The 20706-nt window shown below is 40.1% G+C and overlaps 1 protein-coding gene across 1 annotated transcript in view; it reads left to right on the forward strand.

The window, feature by feature from the left end:
• The first annotated feature begins 1852 nt into the window (after positions 1–1852).
• The window catches only part of LOC122995755 (kin of IRRE-like protein 3), a 148575-nt gene continuing 129721 nt past the window's right edge, over positions 1853–20706 (forward strand). Inside the window, exons 1-2 of the mRNA XM_044371119.1 lie at positions 1853–1973; positions 2078–2264. Of these exons, the coding sequence (XP_044227054.1) occupies positions 1853–1973; positions 2078–2264 (308 nt within the window). The remainder of the gene's footprint in view (positions 1974–2077; positions 2265–20706) is intronic.

Consider the following 20706-nt stretch of genomic DNA (forward strand, 5'->3'; position numbering starts at 1 on the left):
CCACAAGTCTGGTTCATCCTTTTTCAGCTTGTGGAAGGCTATCTGGAATGTTTGACCTAAAATAAACAACTTAAAGGCAATGTTATCAAATACTAACTAAGTGTATGTAAACTTGTGACCCACTGATTATGTGATGAATGAAATAAAAGCTGAAATAAATAATTCTCTCTACTATTATTCTGACATTTCCTTAAAATAAAGTAGTGATCATAACTTACCTAAAACAGGGAATGTTTACTGGGATTAAATGTCAGGAATTGTGAAAAACTTTCACAATGTATTTGGCTTAAGTATATGTATAAACGTCAGACTTAAACTGTATTCATTAGAATAAATAGCAATGCCAATATTTATATCTAAAAATACATCTTTCTATAGATTTAGATATCTTAATAATACAATACCACATAGATTTTTTAATATAAATTTTTATTATGCTTAATGCAGACAGTGACCTATTTGTACCCAAGATTTTTTTTAAATATTTTAAATTCTTTATTTAATTCTGTGCAAGGCATAAATGTACTGTTGCAGTCTGGGACATGGGCTGCTCCATTATTTATCAGAAAAAGAACAACGACAAATTCCATGTACCATCCACAAATGGAATTCAGTGGGGCAAAAATGCTGCAAAACTGTGACAAACCAGTAGTTTGCCCTGTTTCGACAGAGGAAACCTCAGTTGTGTCTCCAGCATTCAAATCTCCTACCAGCCGTTTCTTAATACAGTATCCTGATTAAGAGTCTCTACTAGAACCATATATTTGTCCCAAACCATCATGGTATGGACGTTACAATTTGGTGATTGCAGTTGTATGAAGAATACGCTATGACCCAAACAATTAGTGTAAATATAGTTTAATAATCCACTTACTACGTGCGGAACAATAATTCTAGAGTTGAACATTTTGGCAGCACACCACTAAGCTGTAGCAAGGATGTATGAAAAATGGATAAATTCTCCATAGCAAAACATGCATTAACTCCAAATAAACAAACATAACTCATGGCATTTTGTAAAGGACAATATTCTCAACTTAGATTAGTTAGCCAGTTAAAGTTAGCTAACATAGCTAACGAAGACCAGAAGGAAGTATGTCATCATTACTCTGCAGAACACCTGGCTCGGACCCTGAGCCAATCTGGCAGGCTGAGTTGATCTGGTACCTACACTGGCCACTGTCCTCTCAGTTCCCTAGGAGCTGCAGCTGTCAGATGGCTGCTTCAGTGGACAGAGACACTTATCGCAGGTCAAGTGAAAAGTGGGGAAGCCACTCATGTTCCAAAATCTGCTTGGTGAAAGCATATCCTGCAGGACAAAAGGAGAAGGACATTAAGATGTATGCAGTGCTAGATGAACAAAGTAATAAGTCCCTTACTAAGACAGAGTTCTTTAACCTTTTTGAGGTAACACATACACTCTGAAAACCTTTGGGTGGGAGAGCTGCTAATTTCATCATTGAGTCCATAGATGGCAAACTACAGCTTCCCTCACCCCGCTTAATAGAATGTGATACGGTGCCGGATGATAGGACAGAAATTCCTTCCCCAGAGACTGAACACTATCATCCCCACCTACATCCAGTCACTAACAAGATTCCACCTGTGGACTGAGATGCTCTAATTGTCCTGCTCTTAGGGAAAGAAATTCTTAGGGTGCACACGGTATGTGAGCAAATCAATGGGCCCCACAATGCATCTTAGGCACAGCAGCTACACCTAGGCTGGGTCACTGTGGGAGAAGTGTGCTTGGAAACACTTCACAAACCATCAGAGGTCAATGTCTACAAAATGTACTGCGTTGCGTAATGGTCACGCATCCTTTCTCAGACCATGTCCAAACAGTATCCACATGAAGGAAGACTACAGTGGAATGACATGGCATCACTGTCCGACCTTCCCTGCATGTGAGAAAAACAGACGTTTCACCATCAGTGCAGAAAACCTAGGGTGTTCGGTGTTCGACAGGTCCAGTACTATCCATAGACAACAAAGCCTTCCTGGTCATCATGGATGCAGAGGTCTACCAAGATAAAGGTAACAGCTGGGTGGCACCTTTGCCATTCCGCTCTCCTAGACAACGCCTTCCGAGCAACAGGGAACAAAAAGCCAGAAACGAAAGATCACTATATCAAGTTCATGCAGAAGATGCTAGACAATGATCAAGCTGAGCCTGCTCCACCCTTAGACGAAAGTAAAGAATACTGGTACCTGCGAACATTTGGTGTGTCCCACCCACAGAAGCCAGACCAGATATGGGTTGGGTTCGATTCAAGTGCTGAATGTGATGGAACATCTCTCAATGATGTGCCCCTCAGACTTGAATAATACCTTGGTGGGAGAACTCACTCTTTTGCAGTTCCAAAAAGAACCTGTAGCCCTTACAGCAGATGTACAGCAAATGTTTTATTGCTTTGTCGTCCGAGAAGACCACAGAGATGATCTCTGGTATGAGGATAATGACATCAGCAAACACATGGTGGAGTACAGGATGAAGGTCCATATATTAGGAGTTCTTTTGCAGTTCCAAAAAGAACCTGTAACCCTTACAGCAGATGTACAGGAAATGTTTTATTGCTTTGTCGTCCGAGAAGACCACAGAGATTATCTCTGGTATGAGGATAATGACATCAGCAAAAACGTGCAACCTGCTGTTGCTATCTACTGCATGAGACAAGCAGCTTAAAAAGTTGAACAAGAATACGGTTCTGAAGACAGTTTGTTTAGCGGCAGTTTTATATTGACGATGGTCTCACCTCAGTCACCACACTTGAAGAGGCAATAGGTCTCCTCACATGAACCAGAGAGATATTAGCAGATGTTAGCAACCTGATGTTGGCACAGTCTGGATTGGCACCGTCCAGCAGAGGACCGTGCCAAGGATCTGAGGGATCTGTACCTTGGAGTGGATCCTCTCTCCCCTCAGAGGAGCCAGGGGCTCTCCTGGAATATAGAAACAGACAGCTTTACTTACTTGGTGTCCCGTGAAGAGAAGCCATTCACACAAAGAGGTGTGTTGTTGACGGTCAACGTTGTGTTAAACCCCTTGGGCTTTGTAGCTCCCATAACAACGCAAGGGAAAGCACTAGTCTGAGAATGGTCATCTGAACAGAGTGAGTGGGATGCTCCTCTCCTATCAAAAAAGGAAGTGGAATGGAATTCACAGAAGGACTCTTTAAAGGCTCTTGAAGACCTCCATATACAGAGGCACTACATTCCAGAACTGTGCATCTTTTCAGATGCTTCTACAGTAGCTATAGGAGCTGTGGCCCACTTGGTTCCAAATGATGTCACACAAGCAAGATAGCAGCTCCCAGAAAGGAGATATTTTGGCCTCACTCTTGCATAGCGATAGGAAGTGGAGATGCAGCATCCATATTTGTACACAGTCAATGATGCAGATTCTGTGAGAAATATAGTCTCAGAGCTGATTAGAAGAGCCTAATATTTCCAAAGCAAAGCTCAAGGAGTTTTACCAGAATTAATTTAGCAATTAGAAATGAGGCACTAGTGCAATTCCCTTTGACTTCCCTCTCCTTCATCATGATATTGACTGCACACTGATCACTGATATCTTTTCTCTAAACAGTACAGATAAATGCTAAAAAAGTTCTATTATTAAACAAGGAAACAAATGGAGAGCATGAGAACAATGTTTATATCAAACAAAGAGCACTGTCTATTAATGTTAAAGCAAATTAACCTTATGATGAAGGAAACTCCACAGTTGGGAACCATTAAATAAACTAAAAACATCAATTGCAGCTGTCGATTATTTTAACCCTGATGATGCAATAAAACAAGAATCACACAGATATTGATTTTCAAGACAGGACTTCCTTGGTTGGGGAGGAAAGGATGAAGAAAATTGTGTTGGGTTGTTATACACTGATCAGCTTAAAAATGGTAGAAATATAAAGTGCATGCTCTCAAGCATGTCTTCACAACTGACAGATGCTTGTCCGAATGGCTTGCTCAAAGAGTCGATTTGGAAAGCCCACCAGTTAGGTTTGCTTGTAGAATGGTCATGTAAATCTCAGTTTGTGTAACACAACCACTGACACAGAACTGAAAAAGTTCTGACAAAAAAAGTTCTCTGCAACTACCACAGAAGCAAAATTACCTCTAAAACAATGATTAAAGGTAGTGAAGAAATGATGACAGCTCATTGTGTTAGCAATACTGTAATTTTCAAAGGATATACATTTTGTTTCTGTTAAGTTTATTTCCAGTTTTCTCATTAAAAAGTGCCAGTACATACAGACTGATGACTAATGAAAAGAAAAACCTGAATAAATGAGTGTAGAAAGACAAATTTAATAAAAAAATTTAACAATGTAGAGTTTTTAATAGTCTTTTAATGAGCATTGCTCCATGTTACTGGGCAATATGGCACCTTTTAAAGTTAGGACTAGAGCTATCTGTAACACCTCTCCATGGATGACCAACGCTGTTCGCTGCATGAGATAGACGTGTCGCAGTACAGAACAACTATGGAAAGCCACTGGGCTAGAGGTGTATCGTCTGCATCTTAAAGACCTCCGTTACTCTTTCAATGCACTAGTTAAGTAAGCCTGAACTGCTTATTTTGCCAATTTAATTTCTTTCTCAAGAAGAAATCCTAAGATTTTGACACTATAAATAACATTTTTTCAATACTGCCCTCCACACCACCATTTTTCTCTAGCGATGATTGCAATAAGTTCCTTACCTTTTTTGTGGATAAGGTAATGGCTATTAGATCCACCATTCATCCTAGGATGTGCCCACCCAGCTCTAGACTCACTGTATCTTCTCCAGTTCTGGAGTCTTTCCAACCAATTAGCTTACAAGATCTGACTGCATTGATTAGGAAAATGAAGTTGTCCTCTAACCCAATGGATGTTATCCCATCTTCCTGTTTTTACAAGTTTTGCCAATTATCTGTCCCACTATACTAGCCATTGTCAACTCTTCAGTGTCTTCAGGATGTGTCCCATCCTATCTTAAACATGCCACTATCCAGCCCATATTAAAGAAACCTAACTTAGATCCTGCCTTGCCCAAGAATTACAGGCCCATATCTAAACCACTATTCTTGTCAAAAATTTTAGAGAAGGTTGTGGCCAATCAACTCACTGCTGCACTAGAGAGGCATAGTATTTATGATAAGTTTCAGTCTGGTTTTCGGAAACAGCACTCCACTGAAACTGCTCTTCTGAGGGTCTCTAATGACATTTTAATGTCCTCTGATACAGGAAACTGTCCTGTACTAGTTCTACTTAACCTCAGTTCTGCATTTGACACAGCAGACCATCATATCCTGATGAAGAGGTTATGTGATTGGGTGGGTATATCAGGCGTAGCATTGGACTGGATTTTATCTTATCTCACTGACAGAAGTTTTACCATCTCTATTGGTGACTCTGTGTTTGACTCCTCTCCACTTTCTTGCGGTGTCCTGCAAGGTTCGGTTCCGGGGCCCCCTATATATTTGCTGCCCTTGGGACGGATCATCATCAGTTTTGATGTTGCTTTTCATTCGTATGCAGACGATATCTAACTCTACTTCTCATTCAAACCTAGTGGGCCTTTTAGGTTATCCAGGCTCCTGGACTGTCTTAATGCTATTAAAGACTGGATGACATAAAACTACCTACAGCTCAGTGCTGATAAGACAGAGGTTCTGGTTTTCGTCCCAGAAAAGGTTGCCCCTGTGATTATAAAAAGCATTGGGCCCACTCCAACCTGTGCAATTTAGGGATAATATTTGATCAGTCCTTGTCATTTGACACCCATGTAAAGAAGCTTACCTGGTCTCGCTTTTTCCACTTGAGAAATATCAGTAAACTGAGATCTGTAGTTTCAACAGTTGAACTAGAAATGCTTATAAATGCCTTTATTTCTTCTCTTATTGACTACTGCAATGCACTATTTATGTCTCTTAGTATCTCTGCTGTCGATCGTCTGCAGACAATCCAAAATGCTGCTGTGAGACTACTCACCAGGTCAAATAGACAGTCTCATATTACACTTATACTTAAAACTCTGAATTCCTGTTGCTTTTAGGATTCAGTTCAAAATTCTCACTCTTACTTACAAAGCTTTGCATAGTCAAGCTCCTGCCTATGTTGCTGATCTACATCTACTACACCCATAAACATCAGCTCACTCTCTTAGGTCAAACATGCAAAATTTACTCTCTGTTCCACACTCCCACCTTAAGACTTGTGGTGATCGAGCTTTTGAGGCCGTGGCACCTAAGCTTTGGAATGCTTAAGATCTGCTGATTCTGCTTATTCATTTAAAAAGCAGCTGGAAACACACCTTTTTAGACAGGTGTTTGAGTAATCCTGTAAAAAGTTGACATTTTATATTTCCATGTTTTATTGTGTATTTTTCTGCTCACCTTTTCTATGTTTTTTTACTGTGTACTTTTATTACAGATTGTGTATTCCTCTGTATTTCTTTTTGGCATCATGCTCATGTAAAGCACTTTGTGAGGACTGTTTGTGAAACACTGCTATATCTTTAAAGAGAAGTTCTTTTGTCATTATTGTGTTTAACATATTGTGAAAAGTGGCTGATTGAGGGAGTCAGAGCTTGAATTCAACCCTTCTTTGTTCACCTGTGAGTGTTGATATCTCTCAGATATTAACATTTTAGGTGAACTCTTTTATGAGACTGCCTTGTTTGGTTATTGGTCCCGGTTTCCAGGTGGTGCCCTGTTATTGTTTATTCATATTAATAATTCTGTTTTAAGTTTTAAGCAATAATTAATAATTATCAGAGATAATTATTAATTATTGCTTTGTGAACCCCCCGTGAGGTTCTTTAACAGTTGGTGCCTGAATTTTTGATCAATATTAATAATATCTTGATTTCATAATTCATAATTATCTATGATAACTATGAATTATTGCCAATAACCAAACACACTCCTACCAGTCCCAACACTGCTGTTTCTATTATTTGGCACTGGGTTGCCAGTTATTCATTCTGCAATTATAGCCTCACTTCAGTAAGTTTACACTGGCACCTGATTTCAAAATGTCCTGTTGTTTTTGGTACAGACACAGATTTACATTTACTAATTTGGCCATTCTCGTGTCACATCAAAAAAATTCCAGCTGTTCCTGTTACAGACACTGTGTTGTGAGTTGTTCATTCAGCTGACATCGTTTCAGCAACACTCAACATTTCCATTACCAGCACTGGGTTGGCATTTATTCACTCAGCTATTCTCACTTCACTTCAGTAATCTTCTAACATTACTGGCACCAGGTCCCCAGTTTCTTACTTGACTAATCTTGCCTCACTTCAGTAGTTTCCTGACTTTTTCATTATAAGCACCAGATTGCCAGTCACTCAATCGGCTATCCTCACCTCATTTTAATGGCGTCCTGCTGTTTCTATTAGCTGCACAGTTTCCATTACTGGCACTGGGTTGGCAGTTACTAATCCAGCTACCCTTACCCCATTTCAGAAGCTCTTTGCTGTTTCCATTTCCAGCACCGGGTTGCCAGCAAAGAGTTGCTGTGTATCCATTCAGCTATTCTACCTTATCTGAGCAATCCCCTGTTGTTTACATTACAGACAACTGAGTTAACTGAGCTGCCAGCCTCTCAAGATACTTTCTCCCTCTCCCCCAATATCCTCCTACCACCCACTTTAGAATGCCCATCCCCAGTTCCGTCCCTGCCTTTACCACCAACCAACTTCTCAGTCGGTAAAATAAAGATGAAAAGCTTAGAGCCACAGAATTCAAACTATTCAAACTAAATTCATACAAGCTTTCAGCACATTGCATACAAATCTAAAAATTCCCAAGGTACTTCCACGACTGACCTTCTTTTCTCCAGCCACATGGCCACCAATTCTGGTTATTCTCACTTGACAGAGTTTACAGACACTCTCCAAATTCATTCTCTGGTCACTCCTTCCATATATCACATCAACTGCCAGCCAAGGAGTACCGGATCCCTTTATCAAAATTATGGCCTGCCAGCCTGTTCTGGCTTTTAAGACCCATGCTATTATCAGTTGTGTCTGTATCCTCAAGAAGGCTTTTGGGGGTCTGCCAAGCCCAGAAGCCATAGTAGATCCTTCCCAAAGCCTTCCTCATACCACAGCTGTCATCCTGCTCTACCATTCCAATCTGCCAGTCACAGCTCATACATTTCATATTCAATAAACAGTTTGTTTTCATCTCAGTTGATGGTATGGTTCTTGCTTCTGTATTGAAAATAATTTTAGCCAAAGCTGAGGAGCAGGACCACACCTCAAATTCTCCTCTTCTGTCTATAAATGCCCTCCTGCCCTGCACGTCCATTCATTCTTGTTATCCATGCCCCACCTTGCCCCCCTCTTTTTTCTCTCTCCCTTTATCATTTCCCATAGGGCACTCTAGGGGTCTGCCAAGCCCAAGAGCTGATGTAGATCCTTCCCAAAGCCTTCCCCATGCATCAGCCATTATCATACTTCACCGTTCCCATCCACCAGTCACTATTCCCATGTTCCATATTCAATAAATAACGTATTCACATCTCAGCTGATGATGTGGTCCTTGCTTGTGAATGGTAAGTTGGTTTACTTAAACAGTTATCTAGGAGCTAAGACAGGGAAAAATGAGAGGCTATGAACAATTCATTGTGTGATTTCCAGTAGCCTGTTGAGCTGTGGTTAAACACCAAAATGATGTGCCTAATTTGCTAATTTGTGGCCCCTATTAGCATACCAGCATACCTGCATCAGAATTAAGGGTTCATGCAGACTTCCAGTCAATCATTTCCATTTCATTTCCATTCACCTCCTCTATAGCAATCTTTTTTCTTATTCTTTTATAATTTGATTGAGTAGTAAATTGGTCTGCAGATTTAGTGTGCAAATGTAATGAAACACACAAAATTCTAGTCATTAATACAGCGTATCAAAATTGTAGTTTGATTGTCTTCTCAATGGTACTATTGTCTTGCTTTTCAGAAAAAATCCACCCATTTCATAGAAACAATATGACTACCAAATCCTTTCTGTAAGCCATCTACACACTACTGCACTGAGCCCCATTAGCACACAAGTAGCACTGAGGAGGTAAATAAATTACAACCAAACATTTTTGTTCCATGAGACACATTTACAGAGATAATGAAATTTACTTAAATTACCAATGATGCAAATGTTCAAAGTAAAGACTTAATAATTTGTTATTTCTGAATTTAGCAAAGCAAATTGTGAATTTCTTGATGAAAAAAATGCAAAGTCCTCCACCAGGAAAAGAAAAAGGTTATTGTGCACTGATTACGAAGAACAACTGAAATTACCAACAGTTCTCAACTTGCAGGTAGTTTGTATTATCAGGGGAAATGTGTGTTCATGAAAATACAATAGGTATGTAGGTCTGGAAGTTTTACTTTACAAATTACAGACATGAGAGGGGAATTAAAATTACTGATGATATTAGCAGTTTTTGCAAATAACTCCAGGTCTCCTGGTAGAAGTAGTCCCACATGAAAAGGGTTTTAGTAACAGCAATGGGCTTGTGGAGGAAAGCCTTGGGAGAAACAAGGAAGATTCATATTGTTCGAAGCAGTGGTGGTCCACCCGAACACCCTCTACCCAGGCAGCCTGTGAGCTCCATGCTGGTTGTTGCTGTAAGGGCAGGCTCATTGACAGGCATGGTTAGTGAGAAACTGACAAGTGTGGTTATGACATGCCTTGTCTTACCTACCTTGTGGGAGATGAGAGCAAATGGGCTTATTCTTTGGTGCATGTGTGTGTGTGAGTGTGTGTGTGTGTGTGTGTGTGTGTGTGTGTGTGTGTGTGTGTGTGTGTGTACAAGCATGCATGCCTCTGTATTTGTGTAATTTGCAAAAAGGGAATGACAAGGGAGGGGATATGTTGAGGGGAAGGGGAGCCAAAAAGACGGTGGAGTGCTTATGAGCCTTGACGTTTCTATCCAAGAAAGCCTACTCAGGTGTGTCAGGTTGGGTGGTGCCTGGGTCATGGTGCCCACGTCTTAGGAGGACATGTTACTTAACCTGCCTGACCACCCCTGAAGCAGCTGGCGGCAAAATGCCACAGCACAGACTTGTCCTAAAATTTTGTCATTCCGCCTCAAATACTCAGACTTGTTCAATGGAAGCCTTCACAATCACATTTGACATGGGTTGCACTTGTGCTTGTTTATTGTAGAAGTAATCTGAACAGGTTTCCAGTTCTTTGCTACTGTAGCTCTCACAACTGGCCTTTTCATTGGCAGGCAGCAAAGAAAAGGTGTAGGGGATGTTTTTCAATTATTTTTCTGGCTGATCTGATAACACTGAGCCTTGTCCTTGTAGTCTTTTAGACATTTACAGTATGACTAACTAAAGGAACTGAAAAGAACTTTTGAGCCAAGTATAGTCTGCAGTAGGATTCTCAGACAAGAAAACAACAACTGAGATTTGAAAGAGTACCAAGTGCAGCTCAAAGTATTTCTGTTGCCAGTTGCCAGCCCGAGAGCAATTATAATTGAATAATTATCCTAATTGACTTCCATACACAGATGATCTCCTGATGATGATTATCTCCCAGGACTTTGAAGAAATGAGAGAGCAAGTTTTCATGATCATGAATTCACATTTCTCTTGACCAAATTCCAAACCTGGCATGTAAATCTGAGTCTATGACAACATTTAGTTTAGGAAGGAGATAATGATTTCAAATCTTACTGAATTACAGTATTAGCAACATTTCATTCAGAGAAATCTGCTGAAAACATCTGTATGTAGTCCTTTTTTGTCTGCAGTCTAGAGACACACATTGCCATTTTAACATTCAACTTTGTACAGTTAATAAATATGTAAAATCTCAAAATGTACCTTTGTCCCAACATTGTACAAATTACATTCATATACACATTTACATATTCAGATACCTTTGCTTTTAATTGATTATTATGTCATACAGTTTATGTTTTTAACCAAGCAAGTGCTGTGGCCCTATGGATTGCAGTGTCAGTTGGTCATCTGGTCCACCGCTTTGGTCCAGACTGGACCTGATGGATGCAATGAAATTTTTTATGACGCCCAGAGGATGAGTACTACTGATTTTGATGATTTGACTTTTCCTGTAGTGCCACCATGAAGTTGACATATGTGGTTCAGAGTGATATGTCTTTACAACTGTTAGATGGATTACCCTGCAGTTTGGCACAGACATTCATGGTCTTTATGAACTTTGGTGACCCCCTTGACTTTTCGTGTATCACCATCTATCAGGTCAAAATTTCAGTTTTCTCATTACTCTATTACTTTGGTTTTATTAACACATACCTTCAAAATGAATGAATGACGTTGTGTTTAGTGATACTTTTACTTTTTCTACAGTTTCTGTTAGCTAACGTAGCTGTCAATCATCTATATACTGTCTATTAGAACAGATATGCTTCTATTTTAATCAATATAACTGTCTGCATCTCGGTCCTCATTTCACTTGCACTATACACACGTAGCTGTGACCTTAGTTAAATATTTAAAAAGTCAACTGGCCACAACTAAGTGTGTTAGTAGCCTACACCTAACAGCATGTTGGGTTTGTTCACCGAATCAACCTCCTCAAGTTAGGTCAGTGTCATTCATATTAATGTGTGTACATCACACTTTTGTGGACTGGAAAAAAAACCAAACATTGCCATTTAATGTAATCCAGGTAGCAACTGCATTTCCTCCAAAACAAATTTGGCAAAGTAAGTTAGCAGTGTATACTGTAAATGTATTTGTAGGAGACAAATATGTTTGGATTATGATGAAGAATAGATTTTGCCATTTTTGCTCCATGTTCCCCTTCACATAACAGTGCATAAGAGTGCAGATATAGCCCAGTCTAGTCTATCTTCTTTCATAATATCAAACCTCCAGTGATGCATCATCAAACTGTACAAACAGCATAGTGACCTACTGAACTTATCACATCTGGCTTCATTCACACCCTCTTCCTCAACCCACACCCGTCCTACTGTCTTAATGTGGAGGTGACAACATAGATTGCAGTGGGACATTAGTGCTGATAAGGTCAGCCATTCAACAGTAGAGTAGGCCATAATCTTCCCTGACCTGACCTTTCAAACATAGATTAACTCCATTAGCCATGCAGGAGAGCCGTGCAGATGAGCAACTTGTCACCACTGCGCTACTTTTTAGTAGGAATGGAAATGGGATTGCATACAGATATAAATATATGAGTAGAAAGATGCAGGAATGAAAAGCCCCTGAGTGGTGAGGCTCTCTGGCAGGCAGAAATAATGCAGTCACAACAATTGTGCAAAGGCCTAACCTTAAAGTATGCCTGGATGTGATTCATGTGTCACAGTGAGTCTGTGTGATTTCCACTACATCAGCAGAGCACTTATATTTGCCTGATTTTTTTTGATGCATTCATGCACCTGTGACTCACAGCACCAACGAATGGCCCAGGAGAAGATGAGAGGGAGGAAATTTTACATCTTGCCTCACAGCTGAGGAATACTGTTCAGCTTCACAGGAAGACAGTGAGTATCTGAAGCTGTGTCCCAATGCTATCCATTTCTGTGGTGGCTTTGACAAAGCAAATGAATATTTCTTCCATGACTGTGATGCATTACAAACTCAGATTTCTGCTCAAAGTTGTGATTGCAGACTGGAGTGTACTTGACCTAACCATCATACAAATGCAGACAACATGTCATCGAGAATAATGGTAAACAGACAGTGGTTTGTCTTTTGAGCCAAATTTGTTCGATGATTGAGTCATACTGTGTGCAACCTTCACTTTCGGCTTGAACTATGTGTCCATCGACAGAAAAAATATTCACCATTGATAATCGAGATGTTATTTAAGTCCTTTATCAAGCTATGCAAACATTCTGTGGTTACAGCTTCTCCAAAGTGAATACTTTCTGCTTTCTGCTATATTTTTATATCATAGTGAACTGAATATCTTTGGGCTTTAGGCTGTTGGTCAGACAAAAAAGACATCTGAAGACATCCATTTTTTTCTTTTAGAGGCTTAACAGTATCAAAAACTTTAGCTAAATCTAAAAGGTACAGAAAAGTGTGTCTTTTACTCTCTGTCTTTTTGTCCTCTTCCCTGTGGTCCCACACTAATAGCCTTGCCTGATGCCTGAGAGAGTCTGAACAACAGCAGTGTTAATGAGATGGGACTCGCTACTTTACCGGTGTCTCAACCCAACCTTAGTGTCATAATGGCAATTACCACCTGCCACGGTTATGTGAGACAGCTGGCAATCTCTGTAGGCCCTGTACACATACAAATCAACACACACTGATGTTCTCAGTGTCAAATGCTTACATCTCATTTCCAGGGATCACTAATGGGGCTAACGAGGTGCCCTCTTGCAATAAGGCTATCAGACATAGGAGCTGTGCACTGCTCTATAGCCTTTTTTCTGAGAGTACAATGTGTGTCTGGATCTGTTTTCACTTGCACTTGTTTCATACAGCCACCATCTTCTTTGCTGTAGAGATAATGGTGGGTTGCTGTGAGGTGGAGAGAATATGGAAGCTTTGTGAAATGAATTTAGCTTGGCGTCTTTCTAGGCACAAAAGGGTGGTAAACCGTCTAAAGTTGTGGGTTCAGCTTTTTAAAGCTGACCAGACACACTGTATGGTATTTAGTGGGACAATGTACAGTTTTAAACATAAATGTTAACATTTGATGTACTGCACCAAAGTTAGCTCAAACTAATTTTCATCTGCAGTACCTTACAATTAAAACATATAACAGCACAATAACAGACAGTACAAAGCAAAAACCTACACACAATAGCACATCACATACACTCACACTGTCAACTAGAAATTAATAATATAAACTTGTCAAATTAAAAGCAAGATTATTCGCGTTCATGAGAATGAAACCATGAGACGAAATTTAGATTCAGTGGTTACAGAGTTGGGTAGTTTTTAGCAGATTTAATTTGGTTTTGAACGTACTGATGGAACTGCAGCTCTTCATATCATCAGGTAGGACATTCCACTGAGTTGTGGCTTTCACAGAGAAAGCTGACTGTCCAAATGCAGTGCGACGAAATGGTATGGTACAATCTTGTATAGAGGATATTCTAGAGGATCTAATAGAACTTACTGAGCGAGTGTACACAACGTCACATAGTGGAGGAGGGGCCAAACCATTTACCAGGATCCTTTAAGTTTTCTTCTTGTTTTCATAAAATAACTCTTCTGTTAGCTTCTTTAATGCTGTATCTCCTTTGGAATATTGGTAACAGTTAGCAGTTGACAGCTAGCTAGTTGTTTTGATTTGAAAAATATATCCAAAGATGATATTCTTTCTTCTGTTCTTGCTGATCAATGCTATTACTTCTTCTTATTTTGCAAAATGTTCTACTTTTTTAGGTCCAAGTTTGAGATGTAATCAGGAGCTCACTCCCAGTGCAGCCACTCCTGCAGAATCCGGAATTCAAAGCACAACTCATTGAAGATGAGATAGGATTTGGGATCACAGATTAAACACCTCCACTTTCATTGCAAATGCTTGTAGAAGCAGCCTTTCTGTGTCAACAAAGTACACCAAAAACGCAAACCATTTTTGTGCATTTCTCTGAAATGAAGTAAAAGACATGCGCAGGAGTATAGAATTCTAAAGCCCCTGAAAGAATACTGCTTGTCTCCCACCCTGCACAATTAATTGATACTAATGGAAGTTTCCTGTCCAGCCTGACAACACTGAATATGCATGATGTGTACAGTATAACACAAGCTAAACTGCCCTGTCTATTCTACATTAACAAACCAAATGCTTCATGTTATGAGCAGCTAAACACATCTGTCAACTTACTTTTTAATAATACCAGCATAAAATACATTTGGAGTAACACCCCCAAAGTGCATATGTGTGTATGAATACGCAACCTGCACAAGCTTGCATGTGTGTACGTGTAAGGTCCTGCATGTGTTTCAGGCCTACTGCATTGGACAACAGATCACAGAGAGGCGAGGCAATCTAAAATACTGTAGAGTGGCCTTTGGCACTACCATAGGCAATATTCCCCTTAAGGACAGAAGGGAGAACAGAGGAGCATCAGAGGAGTAGATAAAAAGGAGCGGGAGACGGGAGGGTGGTGGATTACCTGCAGCCTCCTCCTCCATTTCAGAAAGTACTGGTGCTCCCAAGTTGACAGCTGAGGTCAAACAAAAGACCCAGCAAAAAGCCCTCCAGCATTCTTGCCACGTGCTGCCCATCAAAAGGACCATGAAATACACACAAACATGAATGAAACACAAAAAAAACTAGAAATAAGCTAAGGCTGGTGAAACAGGCACTCTTTTAAACAGAGAGAAAGGGGAGAAAGAGGGACAGAGAGGGAGACTGAGCAAGATAGCAGGTCGAGGCTCACAAAGTGTTTGTGACATGGCTGATTCCATCAGCTGCATGTGCATTGTTACCAGGTGGTGTTTGAACTGCAGTATTTGTTAAAAGCATGTGAGAAGAGGCTAAGGGCCAGTGAACGGGACAGAACCGAATGCTCCTAAATAAGTTCATGTGAAGCTGGCCATGCTTTGTGTTCTCTTCTTTTTCTTACTACCTCTGTGTGTGTGTGTGTGTGTGTGTGTGTGTGTGTGTGTGTGTGTGTGCATATGTATGGGTGCACACACTCCTTTCATGGTTGGCGGAACAAGTATATGGAGTTAGTGCCACAAGACACAAGAGCAGTGCTTTGAATTTGAATTTGTTCAATACAAAAATGCATTTGTGATTTTTCTCCACCAGGCCATCATCCACGGAAATAATAAAAAAATAACTTTGATTAAGGATCTTTGTGAAAATACATAAGGTGATAAAATTGAAAGTGTGAATCAAGGGTCATAATTGTTTCACTGTTCACAGCATTTACGTCTGCTTAAAGAACATGATAGTAAGCAGTGACATGGGTGGCAAGCTGCTGCATACAATTGTCCTCGCAGAGATAAATAAAGTTGTATTTAAGATTGAGATTCGGGCAAACGAGGCCTTGCTTACACTAATGCCTGTCGGTTTCTGTGTTTACTATCGTTCAGTCTCAGAAAGAAACATTTGAAATGATTCATGTAAAAATCATGCTTATTTTAAAAGCAGTAGGAGGCTGACAGAGGTTTCCCCAATAACCGTTGGTATACGCAAGGCCTCGTTCGCCCGAATCTCAGTCTGAATTACCAGAATCTCAATAACAGAGCTGGAGAGAGCAAAGTTAGCATGACACATACAGCGCTGCTTGAAAGTTTGTGAACCCTTTAGGATTTTCTGTATTTCTGCATAAATATGACCGAAAACGTGATCAGATATTTACACAAGTCCTAAAACTAGATATAGTGAACCCAATTAACCAAATGAGACAAAAAAATCTTTTTTTTCATCTTTTTCATTTATTTATTGAGGAAAATGATCCAATCTTACACATTTGTGGGAGGCAAAAGTATGTGAACCTTTGCTTTCAGTAACTGGTGTGACCCCCTTTTGCAGCAATAACTTCAACCAAACGTTTCTGGTAACTGTTTATCAGCCCTGCACATCAGCTTGGAGGAATTTTAGCCCATTCGTCCTTACAGAACAGTCTCAACTCAGGGATGATGTGGGCTTCTTTGCATGAACTTCATGCTTCAGGTCCTTCCATAGCATTTCTTTAGGATTAAGGTCAGGTGACTCAGCCATTCCAAAACATTATCTTTCTTCTGCTTTAATCATTCTTTGTTAGAACGACTTGTCGTTTAGTGTCGTTGTCTTACTGCATGACCCACTTTCTGTTGACAGATACCTTGTAGAATTTGCAGGTACAACTCAGAACTCATAGCTCCATCAATGATTGCAAGCTGTCCTGGTTCAGAGGCAGCAAAGCAGCCCAAACCATGATACTACCACCACCTTGTTTCACAGACAGGATAAGGTTCTTATGCTGGAATGCAGCTTTTCCTCATCGCCAAACAGAACTCTTCTCATTCAGGCCAAAATGTTCGATTTTGGTCTCATCCATCCACAGAACATTGTTCCAATCACCTTCTGGCTTATCCATGTGGTCTTGAGCGAAACGTAGACGGCAGCAATGTTCTGTTTGGAGAGAAGTGGCTTTTTTCCTTGCAGCTCTGCCATGCACACCATTGATGTTCAATGTTCTCCTGATGATGGACTCATCAACTGTAGCCACTGCAAGAGAGACCTTCAGTTTCCTAGATGCTACCCTGGGGTCCGTTGTGGCCACCTGGACCATTACATGCCTGCTCTTGGTGTGATTTTTGTTGTTTGACCACTCCTGGGGAGGACAACAATGGTGTTGGATGTCTTCAATTTGTATATGATCTGCCTGACACCCAACTGGTGCAGTCCAAACTCTTAAGAAATGGTCTTGTAACCCTTTCCAGCTTGGTGAGCATCAACAACTCTTCTTCTAGGGTCCTCAGAAATCTCCTTTGTTTGAACCATGACACACTTCCACAAACCTGTGTTGTGAAGCTCAGAGTTTGACAGTGAAGATCCAGATTTCTCTTCTTTAAATAAGGCAGGGCCTCCCAGACTCACACTTGATTGTCATCCCATTGATTGAAACACCCAACTCTAATTTCCCCTTCAAATGAATTGATAATCTTAGGGGTTCACATACTTTTGCCACGCACAAATATGTAACATTGGATCATTTTCCTCAATAAATAAATGAACAAGTGTAAAGTTTTTGTCTCATTTGTTTAACTGATGTCTCTTTATATAGTTTTAGGACTTGAGTGGAAATCTGATCAGGGTTCACAAACTTTCAAGCAGCACTGTATGTTTTATTTGCCATCTAAGGGGTAGTTTGGATTGTTCGACACAAAGTGGTATGAAATACTTGCCAGTAGTCTACAGCAAACAAGAACAGTCCTTTTACATTTCCGATGTTTGAATCTTTTCTCACCAAAGTAATATCTTGGAATTATATTTCTTGAAAAAGGCCAGTGTGTAGGGCTATCTAAATAGCTTGTTCCAAGATATTGCATCAATCTGAGAGAAGAATCAAGCATTGGAAATACATGAGGACTGTTGTATTCTGTTTTGGATGGTTAAAACTTTTTTTTTGCATGTTGTGGTGTGGCTCAAAAACCTTTTCATTGCCAGACCCCGTGTGCTACCTGTCTTAAGCTGCCTGGCTCGTTCAGAACACAGCCAGAACTTCGACCTCTGCACTTGGTAAGTCAGCTAATGGCTATGCATCCATCACACTACTGACAAGTATTTCATAGCACTTCATGTCAAAAAATCCAAAGTGTCCCTTTAAAAGATAATAAGACAACAACTTGCTTGTAAGATGAGCTTTGTCATTTCTACATTAGAGGTATAACTTGTTGGTCACCATTTAAGGCAATTCTGAAATAATTGATACCGTTTACTCATTGCAAATTTGGAGTATATTGTATGAACAGGCTAAGGGGAGCCCATGATTTCACTTTGGCAACCATGGATCAAGCGTGTCATACTTCTATTGATTTGGCCCATTACATTAGCACATTAGAGTCATTAGTCTCAAGTCTGCACTAATTGATGGTGTATATTGCCCTCTTGTGGCCAAAACATGTAACGACATAATAATTTGTCAGTTTGTAGTAGCTCAGACTTGCTTCGATTTAATAGATACATCACAACAGCTACAATTCCCATAACCACAAGAAATAGTTGCTAAACTAGTTGAAGAATTCTTCCATTCTGTTATGAAAACCCTTTCTCCCTCCCATGAAGATACCTACCCTCCATAGTAGCATATGGGCAAGACCAGATATCAGTACTACCAAAAGTAGCACACTATTTGGGGTGCCAAATTGTTTGTAGGGTCTATATGAATAGATTGCTGTGTGATAACCTTTTATCAATTGTAGTGCCGTAGTGTTTTCAGCATTTTTTAACAACTTTGTGTGTTTTCTTTGCTAGTTATAGACTACATATGAGTTTTGGTAGTTGATGTGGACATGGACATGATAGGTAGCCTACTAGTCGGCAAGACTGACTGTTTTTTGAGAAGTACTCATGTCGGTATTCTTATCGGCCAATAAACTTAATCGGTACTTGGATTGGTTCTGAAAAACTGGTAGTTGTGACAATAAAAAATGGAAAGAGTGTGAGTAGAGAATGAAACCACATGGCACACACAGGTGCGCACAGTGGGCACACGTACACACACGTCATACACATGTTCAGAGAGCAGACAGGGACAGTTGTTATGCATTGTGGCAGTCTCAAGGACTCAAATAAGTTAAAAGAGAGCTTGAGTATATGACAGCTTGTAGTGCACATAAGAGCTCTTCACCAAGATTACTGTGTGTGCATAACGTGCCCAGAACTGATAGTGTGTCACTGGTTGCTGAGCGTGTTCATTACTGAATGAGTTAGAGAAAACTCAGATGTACCACCCAGATAGAACCGAATAAAAGGACATGGTGAAGCCTATGATGCCGCTGCACATATGTCTGCCACTACCATTCCTCTGAGTAGAGCTGTGGAGGAGGACAAAGCTCTTGTACAGTGGGCATGGATACCTGGCAGGGGGTCTTCTCTCATTGCGACATACAGTGTGTCTGTGTGAGAGCTTCACACAGCCAGTGGGCCAGGCGCTGTTTGGTCAGAGGCTTTCCTTGGTTCCCCATTTTCTTTTTTAAGGTTACATTGTTCTGTTGTCTTACAGAACACACTTAAGTCATCTTGTTAATTAATTGATCTTATTTATTCTCCTTTGTCTTTATTATTTCATATTATGTCATATTATTGCATATTTGGTATTGAGGTAATCCAAAAGTAATGGAAAGAAATGAAGTTGCATTACTTTGATATTGTGACACTTGGATTAGGTTACTGACTACATTTTTAACAAGTAATCAGTAATTGTATCAGAATACATTTTTAAAGTAACCCTCCCAACCCTGAGAGTAAAACATGATAAAAATTATACAGGTAGTGGCTTTAAGTGAGCCAAATACTTTTACAAGTACATAAAATACTTCATTGCAGTGCATACAGTGAACAGAGCTCTGTGACTGTCCTCTCCTGTGCTGCAGCTTATGGCCCAGCCTATGAGTTTCTATATAGCTCAATGAGAGGATGGCGGACTCTGGGAAACATGACGAGAATAAATAGCTCTCAACACTCTTTTGCTAAATTGCTGAAGCTATTTAAGGAACACATATCCATCTCTCCAGTAGACCTCTCACAGACCACTGTGGCATAAAGCTGCCAAATTCCCTCAACCCTTGTTTCAATCTTTTTGGCAGGAAGGTAATTGAGGGGCCCTCAATTAACTGTGTTTCAGGAAATCTATGAGTCAATGAGAGGATCGATTCTCCAGTCAATGAGTGGCAAACTTAAAGCAAACATTGTGTTGAGTGTAGTGTTGACCTTGAGATGTGTGTGAAGCTAAATTAAGATTTATCGAGGGAAATGCTCCTCAATTTTCAGACAATATCAACAGAGTTTAGTTACTAGCAGGCAACTTTGCCCAAATTGTCTTTTTTCCCACATTGCCCTTTGTAAACTGTCCCCATCACAGGCCTAATCATAACCTTAAATAATCCTCACCACATGTACAACTCTTACTGAAATGTGAATTCTATTTTACCCCAGACCTTCGATAGCATAAATTCTGAGCAACAATAAATTATATTTTCCCTTTTCTCGTACAGTGTAAACTGAACACAGCTGGAAACATGAGGTTACATTAGAGTACTTCTGCTTCAAGTAGCACTC

Source organism: Thunnus albacares, chromosome 13 (genome assembly GCF_914725855.1).
Source record: "Thunnus albacares chromosome 13, fThuAlb1.1, whole genome shotgun sequence".
NCBI classification, from domain to species: domain Eukaryota; kingdom Metazoa; phylum Chordata; class Actinopteri; order Scombriformes; family Scombridae; genus Thunnus; species Thunnus albacares.